General features: G+C 43.5%; 1 protein-coding gene and 1 pseudogene across 1 annotated transcript in view; one reads left to right on the forward strand and one right to left on the reverse strand.

Annotated features, from left to right (window-relative positions):
- Positions 1–15,287, forward strand: part of Klhl6 (kelch like family member 6) — a 57,429-nt gene extending 42,142 nt beyond the window's left edge. Inside the window, exons 3-7 of the mRNA XM_074073652.1 lie at positions 1,327–1,776; positions 7,052–7,289; positions 9,300–9,502; positions 11,062–11,275; positions 12,574–15,287. Coding sequence (XP_073929753.1) covers positions 1,327–1,776; positions 7,052–7,289; positions 9,300–9,502; positions 11,062–11,275; positions 12,574–12,875 — 1,407 coding nt within the window. The 3' untranslated portion in view covers positions 12,876–15,287. The remainder of the gene's footprint in view (positions 1–1,326; positions 1,777–7,051; positions 7,290–9,299; positions 9,503–11,061; positions 11,276–12,573) is intronic.
- Positions 1–27,716, reverse strand: part of LOC141423281 (WW domain-binding protein 11 pseudogene) — a 110,580-nt pseudogene that overhangs the window by 18,896 nt on the left and 63,968 nt on the right.

A 27,716-nucleotide genomic window follows, 5' to 3' on the forward strand; every position in this document is an offset into this window, starting at 1 on the left:
TATAGTATATGCCCTATCCATCTGTGGGACCTGTTTCTGTGGAGAGATTATCATCCCTCTGTTGACAAATTTTGCTGCATGACTTACTCTGGCCAGTTCAATGTGAATGGAATGGGAGGCTCTGCCGTCTTTCTTCTCCCTCTGTCACAAGGCCAGCATATCTCAGGTGACAGCTTTCCTATCAGCTTGGGTCCTGGAATGAAGAGCCCTGTGCAGGACAAGTGAGAGACAAACGCTCTTGTGCAATCGCAGCATAATTTGCCGAGTTATCTGATACACAGGGAGGGAAACAACTGCAAATAATTTTGGTCCTAATTCTTTAGCTTTTTTTTCTATGCTTATATTCTATGTACTTTGTAAAAATAAAATATTTATACTAAACTCAGCTGATTTGTAACACTATCACTGAGTCACACCTTCAGGTCCACATTTACAGGCTGAGGTGTGACTGAAGCGGGAAAAGGCTCATAGCGTAGGACATGTGGCTTTGCAAAGTGCATTTTGTGTTTCATTTTGCAAATACTGCAGTGAGTATCTTTAACAGATATGGATTCTTCTTTAAAAAACCCCCACATGAGCATCAGCACACTTAAAATTAATTAATTGCTTCTTATCAGCAAATATTAGTCTTTGGAAACATTTTGCTGACTTATTTTTTGCTGTTATTTAAATCAGCGACCCAAGTAAGGACTGTCCTTACTCGGTGCATCTCTTAAATCTCTTATTCTAAAGTTCTCTTCCTTGTAATATATTTGTAGAAAAAATTAAACCAGTTGTTCTGTGGAGTTTCCCATGGTCTAGATTTTGCTGATTCTATTTTTATGGAATCATTTACACATTTTTTTGTTTTTGGTGGTGGAGGTACTGGGGTTTGAATTCAGGGCCTTGTACTTGCTATATCTATCTATCTATCTATCTATCTATCTATCTATCTATCTATCTATCTATATCTCTCTATATATCTACATACATATATATACATCTATATATATTTATGTGTGTATATATATCTGCATCTCTCTATATATCTATATCTATATATCTATATAGATATATATATATATGGTCTTGATCAAATTCAGAGAATGGATTTTTAAATTAAACACATTATAAACATTTCTACATGATTTAATACCCTTCTACAACACATTTTAAAAACGATTATAGAACTGTTGACTACATGAATGTGCCATTTGTTTTGCTAGTCCCCTATTCTTGGGTAATTAGGTTGTTTCTATTTTATTGTTACTACATACAACTCACTTATAAACATCCTTGTGAACTAATGGCTTTCCAGCCTGAGTTGTCACCCTTCTTTTCTGTTAGTTCCTGAGGATGGTGGATGCCTGTGCCAGCTTCCTCACAGAAGCCTTGAACCCAGAAAACTGTGTAGGAATCCTGAGGCTTGCAGACACACACTCCTTGGACAGCCTGAAGAAGCAAGTTCAGAGTTACATCATTCAAAACTTCGTGCAGATTCTGAATTCTGAGGAGTTCCTTGAGCTTCCCGTGGACACTCTGTACCACATCTTGAAGAGTGATGACTTGTATGTGACGGAGGAGGCTCAGGTGTTTGAGACGGTGATGAGCTGGGTCCGGCATAAGCAGTCAGATCGACTCTGCCTGCTCCCCTGTGTCCTCGAGAACGTGCGCTTACCACTTCTGGACCCGTGGTACTTTGTGGAGATGGTGGAAGCAGATCCCCTCATTAGGCAGTGCCCAGAGGTCTTCCCGCTGCTTCAGGAAGCCAGGATGTACCACCTTTCAGGCAATGAGGTGAGTTGGAGGCGAGAGGTGCCATATTTAACTTGAGAGGTAAGGGGTTAGCCAGCGGGGCTCAGAGAGGCAGAAAAAGCTGGCTCACAAGTCCTTAGGACATTGAGTAGAAGATGCTACACTTTTCATACTTTGATCAAGAGTTCTAGAAGATGCCTGACCTGTAAAATGCGGGACACTACACTCCCAGACAGCTACTGAGAGATTAGGGGAGGTTATGGAAAGTATCCAGCACTGTGCTGGCACATCCTTCCTCTTCACAGCTGTGCACACACAAACCAGACTGTGTCCTGTGCGGTCATCATTCCCTGGGGGAGCACTGCTGTCCTAGTTGTCTTCTGCGGTGAAATTTTGTATCTCTCGATCTCCTCTGACATTATCTTGATTCAAACATCATTTCCTTCCTGAATTTCTGGAAATTCTCTAGAACCCATCTCCCTATTCCCAGTCTGGCCTCCCTCTAGTTCATTCCCACCAGCGGGATGGTGTAAAACTCAAATGTGAGCATCTCGACTTACCTTCTTCACTGGCTTCCTGTTGCTTTGATACTTCCTGCCAAAGCTCTCAGAGCCTAGCATTTATGGTTTACCTACTGCCCACTTTCTGGCATCATCTCCCACCTCCCTCTTCTACCGTAGTTCTGAAGCACTGCTTGTATTCCCCAAAGTGGGCTGCTTTTCTAGCCTCTAGGATGGTGCAGATACTGGTTACTGCCTCCTTCTCCTTCCTCTAGCTGACTTCCACTTTTGCTCCAAAATCCGGTTCAAGCATCACCTTCTCCAGAGACCTCTCTGTTTTTATAGCCCTTCGATCAACTGCAACATGGTAGCCATTGAATTCATTATTGCAACTGTCTCTAGACTGGGAGCTTGTGACAGTAGGCAATATGGCTTACTGGACTTTTCATCTCTAGATCTTGGGAGAGAGTCCTTGGTATATCTTGAGTAATGGTAAATGTTTATTGAATGATTAAATGGTACCAGGATGGCTAATTCATAATACTTTTGGATCTAGCTGGTTCTCCTTAACAATATCTGGAGAAATTTTTTATTCAGAACTTTATGTAAAGATAAAAACAGGCTTAGGAGAGAGCAACAAAGCCATCAGGAACTATTGACATGGGGACAGTTTGCTAATCATTTACACATGACCACATTGTTTACATGTGCCTATCAGTATGCACTTATTCTGAGATTAGCCACCAAGGTTCTTCTGTAGGTGATTGGGAGAAACCTCAGCCCAAAGTGGCTCAGCATTCACCCATCTGAAGCTCCTTAGGAGGCTCTTCCTTCTCCTGTTCTTGGTGGTTCTTAGACCCACTGTTCATTCATTCACTCTGGGAATGTACTCTAAAGTGTCTGGTAGAGTTTACCAGAGTCTGGAGTCTTTCTTGTCAGAGGGTTTCGAATACAAATTATCACTTTAATAGATACAACACTATTTGGGTTATCTATTTATTCTAGAATAAGCTTTGATATTTTGTGTCTTTCAAAGAATGTTTCCATTCCATACTGATTGCTGAATTTATTGTCATGAAGGTATTCTGGTATTCCCTTATCATCCTTTCACTAGCTATAGAATCTGCAGTGATGCTCCATCTTTCATTCTAGATTCTGCTACCTGTGTCTTCTCTTTTTTTTTTTTCTTGAAAAATTTGCTTAAAGGCTTATCATTTTTACTGATTTTTCTCAAACCACTAACTTCTGGTTTCATTTTATTTTTTCTCTATTGTTTTCCATCTTTTATTTAATTTATTTCTACTCTGATCTTGATTATTTTCTTTCTTTTTTGGGATTGGGTTAAATTGCTCTTCTCTTTCTAGTTTCTTAAGGGACAAGCTGAGGACATTGATTTGAGACATTTACTTTTTTAAATGTTAGCATTAATGCTATAAATTCTCCCTTAAGGACTACTTTGACTACATTATGTACATTTTAATATGCTGTATTTTTGTTTTTTACAGATAAACTCTAAGCAGCAACTATATGCCAGATATGATACCAGATACTGTCTTAGCCCATTTTGTGTTGGTATAACAAAATGCCAGAAGCTGGGTAATTTATAAAGTAAAGAGGTTTATTTGGCTCATGATTTTTCTGGCTGGAGGCTCTAAATGCCGTGGCACCAGCATCCTGGCAAGGGCTCCATGACAGTGTCACAAACTACAGAGAAGCAGAAAAGGCAAGTGGCCACATGCAGAATGGATCAAGTATGCAGATGGCCTCAGTTTATAACAACCCACTTTTATAAGAACTAATTCACTATGAGACCAGCATGAAGCCCTTCTGAAGGTGGTACCCCCACCTTAAGATCTAATTATCTCCCACCTTCAAGAGGCCTCACTTCTTAAAGCTTCTACCACCTCATATCACCACACTGGGGACTAAATTTCCAGCACATGCACCTTTAGGGAACACATTGAAACCATAGCACATTGCAAAAACAGTCTCTGCCTTACAAAATTCTTGGTCTGTCAGAGACAATGGGACATTTAGCACATGAAAGGTGATGAATCAGCTGATGGAGAAAGCCCAGACAACCACATGAGTTCCATCCCACACTGAATATATGGGTCCTTGGCAGGCAGCTCAGCACTGGCTATCAACATCTGCCCACAATCTGCAGATAGGGCTCAGTCTCTGCAACTGCTCTCCTAGTCCAGAGTCTTGACCAACTACCTTCCCAGTGTTCTGTATTTCCAGTGTGCTAGTTATTTTTGCTTATTTTTTGCTTATTCTCATTTCTTAAGCTGAGATACAGGTGATAAAGACTTTCCTCTGATGTAATAACTCCCTACTCCATCTTCTGCAAAATTCCTGCAATAAATATCTTCATTGTCTTTTGTGTTTTCAAGGTCCTGGGGTGGCTCTGGGTTTTAACGTTGACTGCATAATTTATTGACAGTGTACTGCTGGGCAACTTATTAGCTATTCTAAGCTGAAGTGTTAATCTGTACAGGGGTTAGTAATACCTCACAGCTGACAGAACTCTTCAGAATTAAATAAGATAATAATTGAAATGTGCTTAGTGTACAGTGTCTGGTATATGGCAAGTGCCCCACAAAGGAATCTGGTGTAATTGTCACTCAGTTTCTTTATGGTGGTGGTGTCTCCCACAATCAAGCATTTCTTTCTCTCTCTGGGACTAAAATCTCTCTTTTCAATCTGTCCCTGGTTTTTGCTGCCTTATCTCCCCAAGCCTGCTCAATGCACTTTCTCATTACCATATTATAGTCTGGACAACTGAACAACAAACCACTAAGATCTCTGAATTGGGGTGCCATTGCCAGTTGGTTCCCTGAAACTCCAGTCTGCTTGCTGCTCAGTGATCTTGGATTTATTCCTGATGGTAGTAGTAGGAGTCAAGGCTACTCTGTGGACACACTTGTCTTAACCTTCGTTCTCAAACCTTAACCCTTCGTGTCCTGGCATCATTTCTTCCATTTACTCTTGCCTGGCTATAAGCTGGTGGTGATGGTGGGAGAATTTTAGAAACTTCAAAGCAAATGGTGGTCTTCATTTGCCTTAAGAGTGGTAGTTGGACCCTTTGTTGGAAGGTCTTTGGGGGAAGAAAAAAGTTGTCCCTTCATTTTACTGCTTCCTAAGCTTCCACAGACTAATTTGGTCACAATAAAGGTTCCTCTGACAAGTGTGGGGTGGGGACATGGGAGCAGAGGCTCTACTCCTGAGGACAGCTTTCTCAGAACCAAAGAGGTCATAAGGGAACCAGAGCTGGAAGGTTGGTGCAGTCCCTAAGTGTTGCCCTACAATGCCAAAATCCACTTTGAAAGAGGACCAGACTGATGCTGGAGGTTGTGCTCAGCTGTAGAGAGGGGAGGAACCAGGAACCAGGCTGGTAGCTGCCAAGAAAGCTGCAGAGTGGCCAAATTTGGAAGCTAGCCCATTGCTCAAATCCTGTCCTGCCAGCTTGGTGCCTCTAAGTGTTTCCAAGTTCCCTGGGCCACCATGGCCATCTTCACCCTTGATGGCCTTTCTACTGTTGATGCCCTTAGGATTTGTCCCACCACAGACATCCCCACTCTAATGAATTTTATGGTCATGGTCCAGCTTCAAATATTGAGGATGCAAAATTGCCTGGATCTGGCTGTTTGGGATAGAACAACAAATAACAAAGACACATGGAAAAGTAGAGGTTGGGCATTGGTTGGGTTGTGGCCATTGCTTGGATTCACCCCTTGAGGGCTCAGTCTTTGCTACTGTTACCTATTTATTAACACTGGTGAGCAAAATCAAAGTTGATAATCTGTGTTACATCAGCCTAACTTGGTAGGAAAAAGAGGCTGCTTTGGCCATCTTGGAAGTGGATGCTGCCTCTCTGTCTTCCATCAGCGTGGCCATGGAACCTTTGTCCTTGCGTCTAGGGGATGGGTGGGACCAGAAGGTAGCTATTCCTTTTCTAGTAATATCTACCTGACACCTACCATTGCTCAAATAGACAGGACTGGTGAAGGCTTTGCATGTGCCAGGGGCCATGTTCATCCCTCTACCTCGTGACCTCATGAATACTCACATGACTTGATAGCTGAGAACCAAAAGCAAGTATTTTACAAACACTGCATTGTTTCCCAAGGTCACATGACCATAGATAGTAGAGTGAATTTGAACTACAAACCTCTGTTCTTTCAGCTAGGTCTGAATAAATGTGCTGTGGATTTCTTCACTTGTTCAAGGCTCTGAAGGTCATATACTTAATGTTAGGACCAGTGCCCCAACCTCTCTGGCCACACCCTGGTCCCTTTTTTCCCCCTGAGTTTCTGAATGCTCTATGTGGCCACTGTCAAGGACTTCCCTTCCAGAAGGTTGGTGGTGAGCACAGTGTGAGAGCTCATGAAGAAATGGAAACCAGGAAGAATGGGAAATGGTCAAAAATGAAATTCCATTCCAGGATTTAAGGTTTCAGACCAGGTAGGAGGGAAGAGGCAGGAAGTATATTTGTTGACATATAGACCCTGCTTTCCTAAAATAGCAATAAAAATAACAATTAACACATTTATTGAGTGCCTGTTAAGTACCAGGTCCTGGGCCAAGCACACTACATATTGTCCTATGTAATCCTCGCAATAAACCTATGAGGTAGTTAACACCAAGACCCCCATTGTATGAATGATGAAACTGAGGCTCAAGGAGGTGAAGTCCCCTGGCCATACAGTGGCAGAATTGGGAATTAGGACCTGCTCTGTATGGCTCCCTTGCCTGAGCTCTGCACCATCGTGTTATGTGTCTCCTTGTCTACATGTTCCCGAATTGACTTCCAGATCATTTCGGAGCGCACCAAGCCCAGGATGCATGAGTTCCAGTCTGAAGTGTTCATGATCATTGGTGGCTGCACAAAGGATGAACGATTTGTGGCAGAGGTAACCTGCCTGGACCCCCTGAGGCGCAGCCGCCTGGAGGTGGCCAAGCTCCCACTGACGGAGCATGAGCTGGAGAGTGAGAATAAGAAGTGGGTGGAGTTTGCATGCGTGACATTAAAAAATGAGGTCTACATCTCAGGTAAGCAGGAGCCACGTGGAGCCAAAGCAAGCCCCCAATAGCACTCCACGTTTTCCTGAGTGAGCCAGGCAGCCGTCCCGCAAGAATGACTGGGAGTTGGCAATGACCTAGTTCGGACCGCACTATGGAACCAGGAGCTCAGGTGGTTTTATCTCAGAGAGATAAGTGTTTATTACTTAATAAACACTAATGTGTGACCATTAGGGCACCAGGATCTAGAGGAGCAGGCAGACAGGTCTAGCTCTTCATGGAAAAGGAAGAAGGAAAGGGATGCTAGGGCTTAGTCTCTGCTATAGGTACAGGGCACCGAGCTCAGTTTAGGACCACAGTACTGAATGGAAATGCCTGCTCTTCCTCCAAACCTGACCCCCTCCCGTGTTTATTAGTCATACTCTGATATACTTCATTAGCACACCGAAGTAGTGTGACAAGGCATTCTTTTCATTGCTAGATCATTGTATAATTCTTCACAACTTTATCTCATCTTGTCATTAGACCTGAAGTTCCAGGAGAGCCAACACTGTCTCCCCTATACCTAGCACTGTGTCCGACCTCAGAGTAAATGCTCAGTACATACTTAACACAGTCGCGACCATCTTTACCACGTAGTAGATGACTCTATAGCAACGTTCAGTGGCTTGCCTTTTATTAGTAAGGTAGGTTTTTTAAGACAGGAGAAAACTGAGGCTTAGAAAGGTTTAGAACACAACAAGGGTAACACCCTGGTATGTGTCAAGCAGAATCCCAACTCAGGTGCTGAGCCCAAGTCCCAGGCTTTCCCATCACACTAAAAGCCACTTGGCTCTTCTTGTTACCCTAAGAAAGGAGGCAGAATTCCTTCCTCACCCCTCAAGGCTTTTTTCCAGTCTGAACTTGTCCGGGAAGAGCGGCTTCCCACAGCTGTTTTCCTCCAAAATCAAGGGCAGGACGGCTCTTCTTTGGATGTGTTTATACCATTGATGAGGTTATAATTTTCTTTTATCTTGTAGAAATATTTTTAATTGTTACAGACTAGTCAAACGATATAGAGAATAGAACACCAATTATGGCAATGTGCCTGTGCCATTAGAATTCTGAATGTTTCAATATTTTACAAAAGCAGTTTGACATTGTTTTTAGTGTAAGTAATGTCAGCTGATGTGACAAATCCTAGGTCTCAGTAAATTAACACAGTGAATGTCAGGGTTGTCCATCTGCTCCTCTCAGGTCCCAGGCTCCTTTCATCTTGTGATACTGCCATTTTCCACACGTGGCCTTCAGTGAGGGAAGAGAAGTGAGTGAATTAAGAGGGCACAGCTCTGCACATATTCCATTGGCAAAAATTATCCATATGCCTTCCCACCAAGCACATAGGTTGACTGGGAAATGTGGCTTAGCTACGTGCCCAGGAGAGAAAACAAGTTTGGTTATCATGTACGGTCTTCACCACATACACTACATTTTATTGTATACTTGCCCTTCTCTTCTCTTAGGTTTATTGCTTATTTTTTAATGTTACAAGCAGTAAATTAAAGCATGCTTGTCATACACAATTTAAATCACCAGAAAAGTGTACTTCAATTAACAATATAATCTAGATATCACTGCATGTTGGCATAATGGATATGTGTGTTGAGTGACATACTACACATAAAGCACGGAGTAATGCCAAGTGCATGGTGGGAGTTGAATAATATTAGTCATTGTTGTCACTATTGTTGTTCTTTTAGACAGTCTACTGAAAGGGTGAATCACAATATATTTTTAGCTTTCTTTCTTGTTTCTTTTTGGTGGCCCTGGGGGGTTTAAACTCAGTTCCTCATGCTTGCTAGGCAGTTTCTTTACCATTTTCTGTCTCTTCCTGTTCCCCTGTGTTTGCTTTGTCCCCTCATTAGACACAGATTTCTCTTGTCTCCTCTTAGGGTGGGACTAGGCTAAAGATTCAGCACCTGTGGAGTTTTGGGAAATGAAAGGAGAAGCTGTATTTCCTACATAACTGGTGGTTTCTTAAATGCTTTGCATTTCTTGTAGGTGGCAAAGAAACAAAGCACGATGTCTGGAAATATAATTCTTCAATCAACAAATGGATTCAGATTGAGTATTTAAACATAGGCCGCTGGAGGCATAAGATGGTGGTGTTGGGTGGTAAGGTCTATGTGATTGGCGGTTTTGATGGCTTACAGAGGATCAACAATGTGGAGACCTACGACCCGTTCCACAACTGCTGGTCAGAGGTATGGGAGATTATTCCTATATGTAACTGTATTATTTCCTCAAAGCTTTAAAAAACCAAAAGACATCTGCCTATGGTGGAGGCTGGCTTTCTGATTGCTCCCACCGAGGACATTTTGGTAGCTCTGTGCTTCCCTCCTCCTAGGAAACATGGCTCCAGCATTGCTGATCATGTCTTAGTAACAACATCCTTCCAGGTGGTGGGGCTCTGTGTGGGCACTGGCCTCTCCTGGCCAGAGCCCCCAGCATAGAGGGGAGGCTGATCCTTTCCTGAGATGGTAGATCTCTTGGTCTGCATTTTCTGACACAGAAACTATTTATGCTTTTTCTGTTTGTGCATGCAGAACTGGGGCTTAAACTCAGGGCCTTCATCTTCAGCCACTCCACCAGCCCTATTTTTGTGAAGGGTTTTTCGAGACAGGGTCTTGAGAACTATTTGCCCGAGCTGGCTTCAAACCATGATCCTCCTGATCACTGCCTCCTGAGTAGCTAGGATCACAGGTGTGAGCCACTGGCACTTGGGCAGAATCTATTTCTTTAGATGTCTTCTGTCTTGTTTCTCTCCTCACCAGACACCTGAGAATCTATTTACTATACATGAACCTAGAGTCATTGGGTTGTGATTAGAAGTCAGCCTTTGAATATTTTCATATCAATGATGAACCATTTACACACCTGCATGCAAATCATTAGTAATGCAATGCTGGGTGTATATCATACTCAGGGAAAGTGAAGTGACCTTACCTCCTGCATGTCTAGGTTATTCTCAATTCAAATGTTCTTTCTTTTTACCAGAGCAAGTTCTAGCTTCCAAGAGTGTAAAAAACGGTCTTTTTAGGCACAAGCCTGGGCTACTATGACATCCAGCTTATTCCTGTCAATCTGAAAAGTGCTCTACAAGGAACCCTTAACATTTGTGGGTGATGTGCCCAAGATCTTCTGCTGGTGTCCAGTCCCATCACAGAGTTCCACCGTGACCCAAAGGGGTCATGCAAGTGGGCAAGAGTATCTTGAAAGTCCTTTTTAGTGTCCTGTGGTTTACAAGGTAGAAGCATAAGTCTGGCATGGTCCCCAAGTTTGCAATGTTGCTCCAGAGTCAGACAGCCTTGTGGCCACCTTATAACCCTTACACCAGCTTTTCTTCCTGGATACCAACCAGCACACCAAGGACAATCAACACTGGCACATAGTAGGCATTGAGTATTTTATGAATGAATGAACACATGGGTGAATATGAATGTGAATATTTGAAAAATCATTTTCCTTCAACATTGACTGGCTTCATGTATATAAAAACACTTATTCCTGCCTCTAGCCCTCTTTCCCAAAGAGCTGGCCTCTGGGAGAAACATGTAGAAGTAGCCTGCCTGGAGTCTGTAGAGTGAGTGGAGAATGAAGGCTTAGATTATCTCTGCATCTTGAGGACAGTCAAGTCCATAGGACTGGTTACTTCCAGCAAAGGATGCCCAAGTTTGTGTTCTAGGACATATGTCCAGTGAGCCCCTCTAGCAACTTGGGCTGCATGACTTACCACTTCTTCTTCTGCCCTGTCCCTCTGCAGGCTGCACCCCTCCTTGTCCATGTGAGTTCCTTCGCAGCCACCAGCCACAAGAAGAAGCTCTATGTGATTGGTGGTGGGCCCAATGGAAAACTGGCCACGGACAAGACTCAGTGTTATGACCCTTCAACCAATAAATGGACTTTAAAGTCGGCCATGCCAGTAGAGGCTAAATGCATCAATGCAGTGAGTTTCCGGGACCGCATCTATGTCGTTGGTGAGTGAGTGATAGTTTCTTTTTTCTATCTGAGGGCCCCCACCCATGTAGACATAAGGGAGATCAAATAAGGGCCTCTTGAGAACTCTTGGAAGATGTGGATAGGGCTGAAAAGGAAGAGAAGATAGGGTTGCTCCAGGCCATGGTGGAATTCCCTGTGAAATCCTGGAGGCAGAATCATTCTCGCAAAACAGACGGACGTTGTGGTCCAGGGGATGAGGCCAGAAGTCATTTCCAGAGCAAAGTTGTGTTGCAAACATTAGCAAATGTACAGAAATTGAAATGTGTACAGGATAATAAGTGCCCAGCAAATGAGAGCCATCAATATTTCTTAGTTTGTGATCATGGGAGTTTCTCTCTCTCTCTGCTTGTGCTAGGGGCTCTGAAAAGTTGTGTTTAGTTGGGAGGAAAGTCTGGCCAGCCTGACCACAGTTGGCATGTGATTGTTAAGGATGGTAGTCTCAGTCCTGAGTATTCATTAGAATCTCCAGGGAGCTTTTTACAAAAGTACGGTGGTAGCTGGGCCTTACCCTACATAGTAGAATCAGAATGGGAAGGAGGATGCTGCAGAACAGTGCAAATGTATTTTTAAAAACTCCAGGTGATTTTAATGTGCAGCCAGAATGGACAACTGATTAAGGAGATGCTAGAAAATGAGTAACTTCAGTGACTACTCAGAGTCAGTCGGAGAATGTATTTACAGGCAAAACACTGGAACAGATTAAGGAAAAAGAATACTTCTCTCCCTTGCTTCAGGTTTCTTGTGAGTTTGTTTAGTCAGCCTCTGGACTGCTTCAAAGGTCTAATTTCAAGATGGGCAACTTTGTCCCAGATCATGCTCAGTCTCCAAAGAGATGCCTCCCCTAGCTACTGCCAGGGATGGATGGCTTCTATTACCACCTCTGCCAGGGGCTTTATGTGCACTGTCCTTCTGATGCCCTGATGGTTACCATGGGCATGAATCGGAAAGTGGCAGAGCTGACTGGGATTCTGGGACAAGATCATTTGAGGCACCAGCTGGTGTTCTTCCAGGGAGAAGCCATGTAAGCCAGGTGTCCTTTGGCACCTGATTCATACCTGGCTGTGGAATTAAAGGACTTTAGTGTCCTCGCATTGACAATTTGCTGCCCCTAGAAATCAATCGACTTTGGCTTTCTGAAGAGAAAGCCATTGATCTACTGTTTGTCTTGACAAGATGGTAGTAGACCTGACCTAACCAGAAGTGTAATTCTCTGGTTAATGGGGAAGAAAAGCAGAAAAATGGTGGGATGCTCATTGTGTGTGCTTTTCCTCCTCAGGTGGGGCCATGAGAGCACTGTACGCCTATAGTCCCCTGGAAGACAGCTGGTGCCTGGTGACACAGCTCAGCCATGAGCGGGCCAGCTGCGGCATCGCACCCTGCAACAACAGGCTCTACATCACTGGTGGACGGGATGAGAAGAACGAGGTCATTGCCACTGTTCTGTGCTGGGACCCTGAGGCCCAGAAGCTGACGGAGGAGTGTGTGTTGCCCCGGGGGGTGTCACACCATGGCAGTGTCACCATCAGGAAGTCATATACCCACATCCGAAGGATTGTGCCTGGGGCAGTGTCTGTGTGACTGGTACCCTGAGCCCTTGACCACTGCCTCAGAGTCCTGCCTGTGTCCATCCCACGCTAGCCCCTGGCTTGCAGCTGAGGCCATGAGTGGCGTGCTCTGGGACAGCTAGGATGTCACAGCCAGGAATGTTTGTGTGACTACCTCACGAGGAAAGATGAGGAGAAGAATAATAGTTGACATTCAGGACACACCTACCATCCCTGGGTCCCCATTTAACTATGGTAACGTCCCGGTGCCTGGCTGTCATCACTACTGTCTTGCAGGTAAGGAAATCGAGTTTCAGGAAGGCTAAGAATCTTGTCCCAGGTGGCTCAGACAGCAAGTACCTAAGCCAGGAGTCAAAACCTAGGTCTTTCCATTTCAAAGTCAGCCTATCCTTCCCACCAGGCTTATCAGGGAAAACAAAAACAAAACCCCAAACCTGGCAAGTCTGCTCAAAGATTCACTCAGCAAGGCAGGCAAATAAGGTGTTTCTCCCCTCCCCTCTTTCTTCCTTTTATCCCTTGTATTAAACCACATGGAATCCTTTGTCCTGGAGCCTTTTGGGCCCCATGTCAAGAGTGTCTCAAGTTTTGCACTGGACAGGTCTGTGGGGACCTATCTGGGAAAACATGTTTGCTTCGAAAGAAGTGAAAGACTTGTCTTCTGTTCTCCCCACATCCAAGCCTCTATTTTTTATGATCACAGGATGGCCCACTTTGGACTAGGACTGTCAATGCCAGACAGAATTACTTTCCCCACAGTCTGGTACCCTGTCTCTTACTGTTCAACAGTTGTACTATAATATAGAAAAAAGATTTCCAGAGACTCAAACTACTGTTTTGTTTTTAAATGTAAACATGGCTGGCCACTGCCGGAAAGTCAGATTCTTCTGGATGGTATATTCATTCTACTTTTAGGCAATGATTTGGGTCTGTGTTCCTGGGACCTCATCCTTCTGGAACATTAGTTTGCAGGATCTTTTTAAGCTCTTCTACTTGGATTTTGGATCAGCTTGGCTCAAAGAATAGAATCTGCCCTTCACTGTAAGCGAAGATCTTTCAAATGAGCTCATTGGAAATGCACTCTAATCCCTGAGGTGGAGAAATAGGTTAAGAGATCCTGTTTCATATGCTGTAGTTAAAAGCATAGTAACTGCATTACCCGAGATCCTTTATTTTCATAGTATGATTTCAATTCTCTTTATAGAGTTTTATATTATGCCAGAGGGGGCAAATTGTGCTTGTACTTCTCAGCAGTTTGGGAATTGAGAGAAATTAGAGTTGATAGTTGAAAAAGTTATGGTCAGAAGAACCTGATGTTCAAAACAAATTTAAAAACCTTGGAGAAATTACAAGTGAGATTTCTGTTTATGCCTAGATTGTTGAGGATAAATAGAAACGCATGTGTTATGAAAAGTAGGATGGGACGATGCAAACATATTTGTGGACATTTAGAGCATCTGTCACTCGTAAGCACTAGCAACCTTCACGAAGCTCTCAATGGAAGCAATTTAGTCTGGTTCAATTTAGCCAAGTCTCAGAAACACCAATGAACGACAAATCCTCATCCTAGAGACACTGAATAAATGGGTAAACAGGCCACCAGTAAATAGTCTAACTTTTCTTCAAGTTAGCTAAAAATGAGATGCACAGGAAGTTCTAAGAATACACCCAAGTCTTGGTTGCTTTTCAAGGGATCTGCTCGGGAATTTGTGGACTTAGGTCAACTACTAGTGATTTCTTACCTGTCTGTCTCCTCGAGATTGTGTTTACAAGCCATTTACTTGTGAGTGTAGGAGGAAAAAAATCACTCTTGGTCCAAAGGCTATTTCAGGGAGGAGCTTCTAAAGAGGAAATCCAGTGACAGCATAAGTAGCACACACAGAGGGCCTTTGCTCGCAGAGAGAGTGCTCCTTGTCAGGGCGTCCATGACTGTCTTTTGATAGAGCAATCAGCAAACTCCGAGATCCCCAGCATGTCAAGCCTATGCTGACAAAGTGAGGATTTAGGATCTCTGAGTTATAATCTTGAGCCTAATGCAGGACTCGGTTGTAGAGTTTAGAGTTCAGAATCCCTAAATGTGAACAAGGAGAGGCTCTGATTTTTATAACGTCAGATAAGCAAGTGGATTTAAAATCACAGGTACCTGTGCTCAAGACACAGAGATTCTAAATAATGGCATAGGATGGGGACAGATGCACCTATTAAAAAGATCTAAAGTTTCTGCATTTGAAGTTGCTAGTCTGTGGCTTTTAGGGAAAGAGAAAGAGTTCAAGTCATTTGGAAAAAAAAAAAAAAACCAGCAACAAAAAACAACCTCTGTAAGTATAGTCATTGTCATCAGGGTTTAAACTTCTAGCCTCTGATCAGGGATGGGAGCTCTTAGAACTCAATTGCTATTCTAAGATAATAAAACAAAACTCCAAGTTTGCATCATGTTAACTGTTTTAACTCACGTCATCAGTATGGGGAGAGCTAAGACAGGACTAACCCACAGACAAAGGACCCTAGGACTCAGGACATTAGGACACAGCCGTGTGCATGTTGAGGCAAGGTCCTGTGAGCAGGTAGCACATCCTTGGCTGGGAAGAAGAGGGTGGGGGAGGAAGAGAAGGTCAGGTTCAAGGATGAGGGTCTGAAAAATGGTATCAGGGGTCCTGGAGTTTGTGAGCATGACTCTACTCCCAAAACAGATAAGGAACAATAAGGAATAGGGGGTTCCAGGCAAGGGAACCCACTTCTTAGACTCAAGTTACAAGTCAGAGCAGGGCCAGCAGTCAGGCCTCTGAGCTGCCTGGCTGGCTCTTCTATCCTATTGGACCTGGAGAGAATGCAGACCAAGTCTTTGATGGAGCGGAGTCTGTACGTGAGGTAAGGGGCCCTAGTTGCCAAGGCTAGTCTGAAACAGGCTAGAACAAGCTCACCAAAACACCAACAGATGAGTGTTCTCTTCTTAGCTTTCAACTGCCTCAGTCTCAGTGGTTTCAGGAAACACACACACACACACACACACACACACACACACACACAGTGCCCTTGAACTCAAAGCAAACTGTGCTTTCAGAGAAATACAATTACCATTCTTTTATAGCTGGTAAAGTATAGCTTTGCTATTTATAAAAGTCCTTTAGGTACCATTATTGGTTATTTACTTATTCTGCTTGATTTTGAAAAATGAAAGTACTCAACAGAATTTTTAAAGTGAGTATAGACAACAGTGAAACTTCTTATATAAAGTCCTCACCTGGGGTTGCAAAATCATGCTTTCCTCTTAGTTCTAGACCTCATGATTTGAAGAGTCAGCCTTCATGGAAATTCACATGTCTCAAATATGCTCAATGCAAAACCATTTCTGAGAAGTCAGAGTTTCATATTTATAGTTCTAATAATCATCACTTGGTGAACCAAACTCTAAATGTTTTGGTTACAAGAGGGTATTATTTTTTTAAGTGATCAAAGTAAGGATGTTGTGAATATGTTAAAAAACAAAATTTTTATTTATTCAATAAAGTATAAGTGGAATGGATAAGAATGTGTTGTGTATTGTCTTTTTTTTTTTCTTTTTTGGTTGATATGAATAACTAGTATTTGAATAGAAGTCAATCTGGGACATAGAAATTTAAACCATTTCGGTTGATTTTAGAGGGCTTACATCGATGCAAGGGTAAGATTCACCAGGTTTGGTTTGTGGAATGGCAACCATAAATGGCTTTGTTTGTTTCTAGCAACTGGAGATTTTCCTTTTCTTCTTGCATGCTTGGGTGTCTGCTTTGTTATTTATTGCTGTATAACAACCTACTTTGAAACCTGTGCCAAGTCATCTCTGGTCACATGCTGCCTCCCCTGGGATCTCCACAGCTAGAAATCTCACGACCCTTCTTGTCTTGACTGCTAACTACCCTAGTCCTGTGTTGTCTCTAGCTTCTAAGTTCGGAGGTTTGGAGGAAAAGCGAAAGAAGATTTGGGATTTCCTGGCTCTAGATTCTTTAGAAAGGTCAAAGCTGGGTGGAGGACTGGAGGCGCCACCTTCTGTGCATAAGATTGTTTTTCTGCTCCCTCATGGCATTGCTCAGCTCCTCCAAGTTTGGCACTGGAGGGAGAAACTCCCAGAGGGAACACAGCGCTGGACCATGAAAACCTGACTCTTGTCCCCACTGTGAAAGTGTCCTGTACCTGTCTTTTCACTTAATTTCCCAAGAATTAAAAACCCAGGCTGGAATAATTCAGTAAGACTGCACTGATGACCTAGAGATGATACAGGGAAACACACGCACAGAGGAATAGCACTGTGGGTAATGGAGATGACAAGGTGCAGCTACCCTGAGGAGTGGTTTGTTCTTAGGAGGGGTGTGTGTGGTGTGTGTCTGAGTGTTCATGAGTTGTATTAAGGATGCACAACACCAGACATTAGCCAGAGCAGTGCAAACTGATTTTACTTAGTAACTGCTGTCAGCAAGGAAAGAGCTAAACCTATCCTTTATGATCTGTGCAGAGGTGACTGGGCCTCTGAAGGGAATGGGGAGCAAGTGAGCAGGACTCAGAGAGAATCAAGGACATGAATTATAGAGGATGGGGCAGACTATGTCTGTCCACTCCCTGGTGGTTACCCAAGGAGGGATTCTGTCCTCACAGGGACAGGGAGACAGAGGCTTTCTCTTTCCCAGATGACTTTTTTCTTCTTCGTTTTATCTTTCTTTCTCCTTCCTTCTCCTCTTCCTCCTCCTTCTCCTCTTCTTCCTCTTCCTTTTTGGTGGCACTAGCTAAGCAACTGCTCTACCACTTGAGCTATGCCCCCAATCCTTTTGCTTTTATAATTTGTCTTCTAGAGAGGATCTCAGGCTAACTTTTCCTGGGCTGGTCTCCAACCTCAATCCTCCTACCTGTCTTCTGAGTTGTTTAAGGCATGAGCCACCATGCCTGGCCATCAGATGATTTCTTTTAAAGGAATGGCTCTCAGGTCCTTAAGAAAGATGATTAAATAAATAAATAAATAAATGAACAAATCAGAAAAGAAAGATGCTTCTGATGCATATGAGATATTCAACACACATGTCTCAAAGGGACAGAAGAGGACTCACAACTGTGAACCTGCTGTGAGGAGGTCAGGGGCCTGTGGTCTGTGGTCAGGTATTGGCTATGACAAACCATCAGTTTTTTTTGACAACTTTGACCTTTTCCAGGCAACAACTCAAAAGGGGGCTGGGTCATCCCAGGGATATGGCCTGAGGTGACTGGAAGCCGTGCTAACATGTGGTCAGTCTCTGAGTGAGTGTAGGATTTATGTGGGGTACAGGTGCTGAGCCCCTCAATGTTTGGGTGTACTTGCTTTATGAAGCTGACAGAGTTAAAAGGTAGAATAGAACTGCCCTGTCATGAGCACAAAACTTCTTTGAACTCATATATTCCACAGCAGTGCCATGTATCACCATAGAAAACATATTTTCAGCTGGATGTCATGGTGCAGTTCTGTCATCCCAGCACTCAGGAGGCAGAGACAGGAGAATCATGAGTTCAAGGACAACCTGATCTATATGATGAGACCCTATCTCAAAACAAACAGAAAAATAACAACAAAATGGAACACATTTTCAGTCTTCCCTCTTCTATTTTTTTCTTAAAGCAAGGTTCACAGTCCACCAAATTAACTTCATCACTTACCAGTGGTCAGAAGTCACAACCCACATCTAAAAAATAAAAGGCTGGAGGGCACTGGAGTGAGGGGAAGGGAAGGTGGCTACCTGTGGTTTCCCACAGGCAGTAGCACCCCATAGAAACCAGAGGGACACATCTGACTGCACAGAGAAATCTGAGCCTGGCCCTCAACAGACAGGATTTTTTGTGGGTTAAGTTCTATTCTTTCATAATAAAAATTTAGTAATAGGAGTGCTTATTGAGCAATTTCCCACAAACATGAGATTGAGCCAGAAACAGTCAAAGAGATTAGGCCAGTGAAGAACCAGTCTAAGTAGAAATGCTGAGGTTTACAGTCATCAGAGTGCATCCTGGTAAAATGTATTTCCAGAATTGCCACTATGAACCCAAAGTTTTTGTGAATCCAATAAACTTTGAGTTCATTCTCCAAGTCCCAGGTAGAAACCCAGAGGAAAAGCAAAATATTAGACTTTCTTCTGAATCCTAAACAGACATTGGTGAAAGAAGAAAATGGGTGAATCTTTGTGAAACAATGCAACCGAGTGTTTTTTTTGGTGATGGTACTGAGGTTTGAACTCAGGGCCTTGTGCTTATTAGGCAAGTGCTCTACCACTTGAGCCATATTCTTGGTCCTTTTTGCTTTGTTTATTTTGAGATAGGGGCTCACATTTATTCCTGGGCCAGCCTGGACTGTGATCTTCTTATTTACTCTTCTGGTATGGCTGGAGGAGCAGGTGTATGCCACCATGTCTAGTTTTTTATTGGTTGAGATAAGGTCTTGAGAAGTTTTTTTTTTTTTTTTTTTTGATGGCGCTAGTGTTTGAACTCAGGAGCCTCATGCTTGGAGAGAAGTGCTCTACCACTTGAGCCACATCTCCAGTCTGGGTCCCGAGAACTTTTTGCTGAATTGGCCTCCATCCATCCAATTTCTGCCTCCTGAGTAGCTAGGGTTACAGGCATGAGCCACAATGCCTAGTTGCAATAACTACCAAGTGCCAGGCACAATTTTAGGCACTAGGGTTCCATCTGTGAACAAAGTCCCTACTCTCATGAGCTAACATTCTAGGAGAGAGTGATGGGTAACAACCAAACAAATGCATAATATGATGTCAGGCAGTGACAAACACCGGAAGAACTAAAGCAGGGTAAGGTTATGCATGCTACTTTAAATAGGATGAACAGAGACCCCTTTTCTGATGGAGATTTGAGAATAGAGATTTGAGAGAAAGTGTGAGGCCTGGGAGCATCCTGAAGAGCTTGTTTCAGGTAGGGAGAACAGCCAGTGTGAAGCCTCAGAGGTAAGAGGCACAGAGTATTTAAAGAACAGTAAAAAGGCTTATAGAACTGAAGTTCAAAGGTCACTGAAAACACTTTGAGTGTAATCAGAGTAAGATGACAGCAAATAAGACAATTTTAGAAATGCACAATATTCACAAATGTTGCACACCAAAGCTTGTGACTTGAAAATCCACAACCTTCGCCACAAACATCGCCTTCACAGGAGATGTTTAACTGCAAGGAATTGACACTATGAACCCAAAGTTTTTGTGAACCCAATAAACTCTGAGTTCATTCTCCAAGTCCCTGGTGTTTCTGACTCTGCCCTGAGCACTCACATCGCAGTGGGCTGCAGGCTGTCCATACTGCCTGTCTCACCATCCTAGGGTGAGGCAGGGAGGCCTCTAGGTAGATAAGACTTGCTGCTCACTCCTTGTGGAAACGGAACAGCTGATTCATTCCTTCTACCTGTTGGTAGTAGTGGGGACACTAGTTGGGGTGGCTACAGGGAATGAAAGCCCCTGATTTTTAAAGCCAGTCAGCTCCAGGAAGCCAAGTTAATTTCTGAAAACATCTTACTGGTAGCCAAAAATAACATGACTGAGATTCAACACATCAACAAACTATAGTCGGCCCTTCATATCCATGGTTTCATATCCACAGAGTGAACCAAACACCAATCAGAAATATTTTTTAAAAAAAGCGTCTGTACTACACATGGACAGACTTTTTCTTATATTCTCAGTCCCTAATCGATAAGTATAACAAGGCACTCACACTGTGTTTGGTTTTATTAAGTAGACTAGAGATGAGCTGAAGTATTTGAGAAGATGAATGCAGATTAAGGTGACATGCAAATGCTACAACATTTTATAGAAGGGACTTGTGCATCCTTGGGTCCACAGGGAGTCTGGTCCAATCCCCATAGATACTGAGGGACAACTGTAGTAAAAACCTCAGTGGCTAAGTTCAAACCAATAAACCACTTGAAAAACTTGTATACAATGTGTGTAAATTCCCATGCAGATGAGAAAAAGGTGCTAGAAATGCTCTTTACAAGTGAGTTTAGAGAAAGCATCTTTCTGGGAAGTGGGCTGCAATCCTCAGTGGGAAACAAGGCTGGAGATATGGTGAGGATGAGAAAGACTGCAGCTTTGTCACACAACCTACAACTCCAGACGGCCTCCTCTTGAAAGCAGGGCAACAACAGACAATATCCATAGGGTCTGTGTGAGGATTACACGAAACCATACATGTGGCTAACCTTTAGTTCATTGCCTGACACTGTAAATGCTCCAACATGTTAGATGCTAGAATTGTTCTTTCTTTTCTTTCTTTTTTTTTTGTGGTACTGGAGCTTGAACTCATGGCCTTCCCCTTGAGTCACTCCACCAGCCCTATTTTTGTGAAGGGTTTTTCTTTTTTTTTTTTTTAATTCATATGTACATACAATGTTTGGGTCTTTTCTCCCCAATTCTCCCAGCCTCCTTCCTTAACTACCCCACCCCCTCCCTCTCCCCCTCTAACCCCTCGCTTCCAGGCAGAAACTATTTTGCCCTTATGTCTAATTTTGTTGAAGAGAGAGTATAAGCAATAATAGGAAGGACCAAGGGTTTTTGCTAGTTGGGATAAGGATAGCTATATAGGGAGTTGACTCGCATCGCTTTCCTGTACATATGTGTTACCTTCTAAATTAATTCTCAAACTAGCCTTTTCTCTAGTTACTGGTCCCCTTCTCCTATTGGCCTCTGTCTCTTTAAAGTATCTGCATTAGTTCCTCTGTGTTGAGGGCAACAAATGCTATCTAGTTTTTTGGGTGTCTTACCTAGTCTCATACCTCCCTTGTGTGCTCTCGCTTTATCATGTGATCAAAGTCCAATCCCCTGTGAAGGGTTTTTCTAGATAGGGTCTCATGGAACTATTTGCTGGGTCTGGCTTTGAACTTCAATCCTCCTGATCTCTGCTTCAGCTGGTGGCTGGTGTGAGCCACCAGCGCCCGGCTTATAATTGTTCTTAATTGATAGAAAGCCCACAGGACTGGGGTCTGTTTTCTTGCTGGTCTTTTATGTGCAGTCCCAGGCACAGAGCCGGGCACACAGTGACTGCTCAAAGAATGTTGCTGTGTCAGCCTGTCAGGAAAGGGGTATGGGCAGTCCTGAGATGCTGTTATCCCAGTAATTACTCCACTATGACCCATTACCTGTTGGACACTTACCATGCATCAGAGACTGACCAATAAAAACCATAGTTATCTTTTCTGGACCATGCAATATTTAAAAAATTGGCAACACAGGGACCCTCCTCCTACTGAGCTATCCAGAAAGAGCAGGGAATGCTCTCTGTAGTAAAGGGCTTGTGCTGTGTGGTGTGCTCCTAGGGTAGCTCTGAAAGCATGTGAGTGTTCGGTCGCTGACATACACCAACTTGTTTAATCCTTGCAAGACTTGGAGAGGTGAACTTGTGCTCATGGTTGAGAAAACAGATTCTCAGAGAGGTGGAGTAACTTCTGAATGAAGCCTCAACACGAGTGTGAGGACTCCAGAGCTGCCCATGCTGCTTGGAGAGGGAAATACATTGAAGGCAGTGATGTCTTGTGTCTCATGTAACTCCATGGTTCTATGATTTGAAGATTTTAGATCATGCAATTTTAAGATAACCCTTCAAAAATATAGAAATTCTTATTACTAACTCACTGTGTAATCTGTGCAAAAACAGAGAACTGTGTCATAAAAAACCAGGGGCTGGACAGGACTTCTAAATTCACTTCCCGCCTAAGCAGATTTTCAAGCACGAGATAGGGGTGCACTTTCATAGGTGTCCACCAGGGGGCAAAAGATGTCCACAGCGCCTTAGCTACATTCCTAGTGATGAGCGGAGCCAAGGATGGGGGAGGGTTGATTTTTTTCCACAAAGGAAAGGAGCTCTTTCCAGAACTGCCAGCCCTAGAACGCTGTTCATTTCCTGCAGTTCCCTGCCAGGTTTCCTCTTCCAAGTGAACTGTGATCTATTCGCTCCTGGGATCTAAGACATCATCCGTTGTAACACGCGTCTTTATTTTAGCGATTCTAAGAAAGTATGATGCTTTATGATGGAATTGCACAACTCATGAATCAGTCACACCAGCTTTTCTTTGCTTTAAAGTTTCTTATCCTCTGTCTTCAGGGATTTGGCCATTTTTCCCCGCCCTTCACGTGCGTGGCTTACGCAATAGAGGCGTTCTCCGGCACCTATTTCCAGTGACAAAGCATAATACAGCATCATTTACTTCATTGTCCTTGCAGTGAAGCAAGAAAATAGGAGGCTGTGGGCATTCCTTCCCTAATGAATATTTGTTCCACTAATATAAGATTTATGTCCACTGCTCTATTTCCATGCTTTTCTGTTTATTAGTTTATTTCAGCACCAAATCAGAACATTATTACCAGGAAATAATTTCTTAGGAAATCCTTATTTAAAGTGTACTATTTAGTAGGGTTTTTTTTTGTTGTTAGTCCTGGAGGTTGAACTCAGGACCTCACACTTGCTAGGCAGGTGCTCTACCGCTTGGGCCACTCCATCAGGCCTTTTTGCACTGGTTAGTTTTGAGGTAGGGTCTTGCTTTTTATGCCTGGGTCATGATCCTCCTATTTGTGCTTCCTGATGTAGCTGGGAGATGGATGCACACCACTGTGCCAAGACATTGGTTGAGAAGGGGTCTTGTGAACCTTGTGCCAGGCCTGCCTGACCCCCAATCTCTGGCTCCTAAGTAGCTAGGATTACAGGCTTCAGTCACCATGCCTGGCTTCTATTTGGTAAATTTTGACATGTGAAGTCATTGTCACAAACAAGATAGAGATAGAGAGATACCATCCACTCCAAAGTTTCCTCCTGCCTTCCTGTAATCCCTCCCTCTCAGGCATCCCCATCCCCTACCCCTGTGCACAGGCAACCAAGGATTTGCTTTCTGTCAGCACAGAGCAGTTTTGCATTTTCTAGAAGTTTATGTAAATGGAGTCATATAATATGCATCGTTTTGGTCAGCTTCTTTCACTTGGCAGCTGTCTTGAGATTTATCACTGTTTGATCAACACACTCGTTCCTTTTCTTTGAAAACTAGTCCTTGAGATATTTACCTGCCATAAAAATCACCTGACTCAGGGTACAACAGAATGCTTTTTAGTATATTTACAGAGTTTGCAGACCTTATCCAAATCTAATTTTAGAACATTTGTGTCACCTCCAAAAGGAAACTCATACCTGTTTGCAACCACACATTTCAACCCACAGCCCTAGGCAACCACCATTGTATTTTCTGCTATTACAGGTTGGTCTAGTAGTTACGATTCAGTGCTCTCTATGGATTTGCCTATTTTTGACTTCTCATATACATGAATGACACAGTGAGTGGTCTTTTAACTAGCTTCTTTGACTTGGATAAGTTTTTCTAGGTACATGTTGTAACATGTATCTATGCTTCATTCCTTTTTGTAGCTAAATAATATTCCATCTTACGGATGTACCACATTTACTCATTTTTCCATTGATGGAAATTTTGGGTTGTTTTTGGCTATGATGAGTAATGCTATTATACATGTTTGCATACAAGTTTTGGTGTGGACATATATTCTCATTTTTTTAAATTCAATATTTATCTAGAAATAAAGCGCCTGGGTCACTGTTTTCCAAAGTAGCTGTACCATTTTATATTCACTCCAGCAATGTATGGGGTTCCAACTTGCTGGCATCCGCATAAGTACTTGTTATTGTCCGTCTTTTTAAGTTATAGCCCTTCTCGTGCATTTCCCTAATGACTTAGTGATGAGCATTGTGTGTGTGGCTTAGTGGCCATTCACACCATTTCTTTGGAGAAATGTCTAATCAAATCCATCGTCTATTTTTATTTTTGACATTTTTGCTGTTGTGGGAGGGAACCCAGGGCCTTGTACATGCTAGGCAAACACTCCACCATTGAGCAACATCCCCAGCCCTTCATTATTTGAGACAGGTTCTCAGTATGTAGCTCAGGCTGATGGTTGCAGAAAATGTTACAGACAGGATGACTGAGCGAGAAAAAGGCTCAAACCCAGGTGGCTGGAGGAAAGGAAGGTTTATTACGCTATCTGGCCAGCACCTGGATCTCTCCAAAATGTCACAGGCTCCGAGCTCAGGGTGGTTAAGGTTTTTATACTGAGAAAAGCAGCAGCAAGCAAGCAGGGAGTGCAGAAGCACTGTTTAAGGTTACAATATATCATGTCAGCACAGCTGTGGATGAAGGCCATTGCAGTTTCTGGCAAGACAGCTGGATGCAGGGGCCCCGGCTAAGGGGAAGGGCTTTACTCATCTTTGATCCTTTCCCCCGGCTTTGATCTTTCTCTGGGTTTCCTTACCATGATATTGAACTCAAGATCCTCCTGCCTCAGTCTCCCAGGTGCTGGGATTACAGATGCACCATGGCTGGCTCTTTGCCTATTTTTAAATTGTTTTATTTGTCTTTCTGTGATTTAGTTGGAATAGTGTCCTGCACATATTAGACGTAAGTCTCTTAAGGCATGATGCACAGATATTTTCTCCCTGCCTGTGAGTTGTTATTTGCTTTGTGCTCTTTGAAGCACAAACATTTGACATTCTGAAGGCTAATTTTCAAAATAGCTTGTACTTTGGTGTCTTATCTCATAAACCACTAACTGAAGGCTATGAACAGTTACTCCTACATTTTCATCTCAGAGTTTTGTAGCCTTTGCTCTGATGTTAGCACTATGATCCTTTTGAGTTAATTGTTGTGTATGCTGTGAGATTATAAATTCACCCTTCTACATGTGAATATCCAGTTGGCACCATAAAGACTGGCCTTTCTTCCACTGAATTGTCTTGGCAAGGAGGGAAGAAAGAATGACACCTACTTTGGAAAGGAATAATTTAAAAACTGTTCTTATTCGCAGGTGACAGGATGATCTATGTAGATGATATGATGAAATCTATTAGAAACACAAAACAGTAACAACAAAATTTCTAGAATATGGAAATTGAGTAAGTCTGTGGGAAACATCAGTAACAAAAACACTGTATTTCTGTGTACTAGCATTGAATGATCAGCAGTTGATATAAGAAAGATCACTTACTCCATTCCTCTGGAGCCCTGATATAGGTGGATGGTCCACTGTGCTCCACCCTGGTGCACACATGACTCTGACAGTGAGTGCTTCCTTAAGTATTGTATCCTGGGTCCCTTGCAGGCCTCACTTTAGTCTTGGTTCTGATTCTGCGTCCCAGGATATGAGTGAGGTGTGGTGGTTTTAAAACATGGCCCAAATTCTTTGATGATCTTCTTTTAAAAAGTGGACTTAGTAACCCATGTAACTTGCAAGGCTCCATCATAAAAGGCTTTTGATCCTCCTCATTTTCTTCTGTTGGATCACTTGCTCTGGGGAGCCCAACTGCCATATTGTGAGGATACCCAAGCATCCCTATAGAGGGATGGTCAAGAACTGAGGCCTCTTACTAACAGCCAGAAGCATGAACTGTTTTGGAAGTGAATGCTCTAGTTCTCAAGGCTGCAGAGAACCACAGCCCTGGCCACCAGCTTTCCTGGACTCTCATGTGAGACCTGAAACTCAAACCACCTAGCTGAGCAGTGGCTCAGAAACTGAGATCATATGTGTTTGAAGTTTTAAGTTACTAAGGTTCAAAGAATCTGTTCTATACTGTAGATAACTAATACATATATGGGAAATGGTGAGGGATGCTGGCAGAGGGGAACCTTCATCCCCCAGGTCCAACTCTGCAAGAAAATTGGAGAGACCCCTCTCCTCTTTAGGGCCCTTGTTCAGCCCTGGGGTCCCCTTATGAAAGGTCTGCAAGACAGGCTGCATGGATGGAGAGAGCCATGGCCTGATCACTCCCTGAGTGACCCAGAAGGGCTGTGTGTCCAGGGGCCATAGCCTCAGAACCCAGACAATGCCCAGCTGCCAGAGACCACAGAGTCACCTGCTGGGAGGCTGTGGGTGGTGGCTTAGCTCTAAGACCTTCATCAGCCATGGAATGTCCACTGCTTAGAGCAGGCAAGCCTGGGAGGCAACACAGGAACTAAGACACCTGACAAGTTTGGCTGTTCAGCAGGGTACCTGGCACCTGGAGGTGATGACCTGGAGCTGGGGCTGCTGTCCCTGCTGTCCTGCTTGGTGTTGCAGGGAAGGGGGAGGGGCATGGGCAGGACACAGAGGGCTCTCAGATACTTGACTGAGCCATTCCAGGGGTCATCTAGGTCAATCCCTGCCCCAAGTAAGCATTTGCCTGTGCCCAGAGAGAGGAAGCATTCTCCAAGCTCTATCAAGATCCAGGTTCCACCTCCCTGTGGGTAGACTGTCAGTGCCACCTCTAACCAGGAAGAGAAAGACAAAGGACCTGTCCTGGACAGTAAAGGAGGCCAGTGGCCTTGTCAGCATCCAGAGCCTCAGATGAGAGTGGAGACAACTACTGGGCACCAGTTTTTCTAGAATTGGATTCTCCATACTCTTTAGAGGGAGATGCCAATTTTACACCCCAACACAGTGTATATTTATTAATATATTTACAAAGTTAACCCAAAAGCTCCCTGGAATATCTACCCTTATAGTGTGTAATGTCCTCATCTATCCTGTCCTGTCCCATCCCACCCCATCCTGCTGCATCCCATCCGGGCGCATTCTGTTCTACTCCAGGAGTCAGAGCTGGAGAGGTGCTATGGGAGGTGTGTGTGCAGATGGGTCACAGCAAGGCCTTTCCAGGGTGAGTCTCAAACTTCAACCACTCTGGTTGGGCCCTCGTGCATCTCCCCTGTGGGCCTGGGCTCTTGACAGCAGAGACAATACCCTGTTGACCAGGTATCCTGGTATTCCCTACGGTTCATGGAAAGATTCTTAGAACCCATAAACCTCAGAGAACATCTTGCAGTCGTGCCCAGATTTATAGGAAG

The sequence above is a fragment of the Castor canadensis genome, chromosome 5 (assembly GCF_047511655.1).
Source record: "Castor canadensis chromosome 5, mCasCan1.hap1v2, whole genome shotgun sequence".
Taxonomy (NCBI): domain Eukaryota; kingdom Metazoa; phylum Chordata; class Mammalia; order Rodentia; family Castoridae; genus Castor; species Castor canadensis.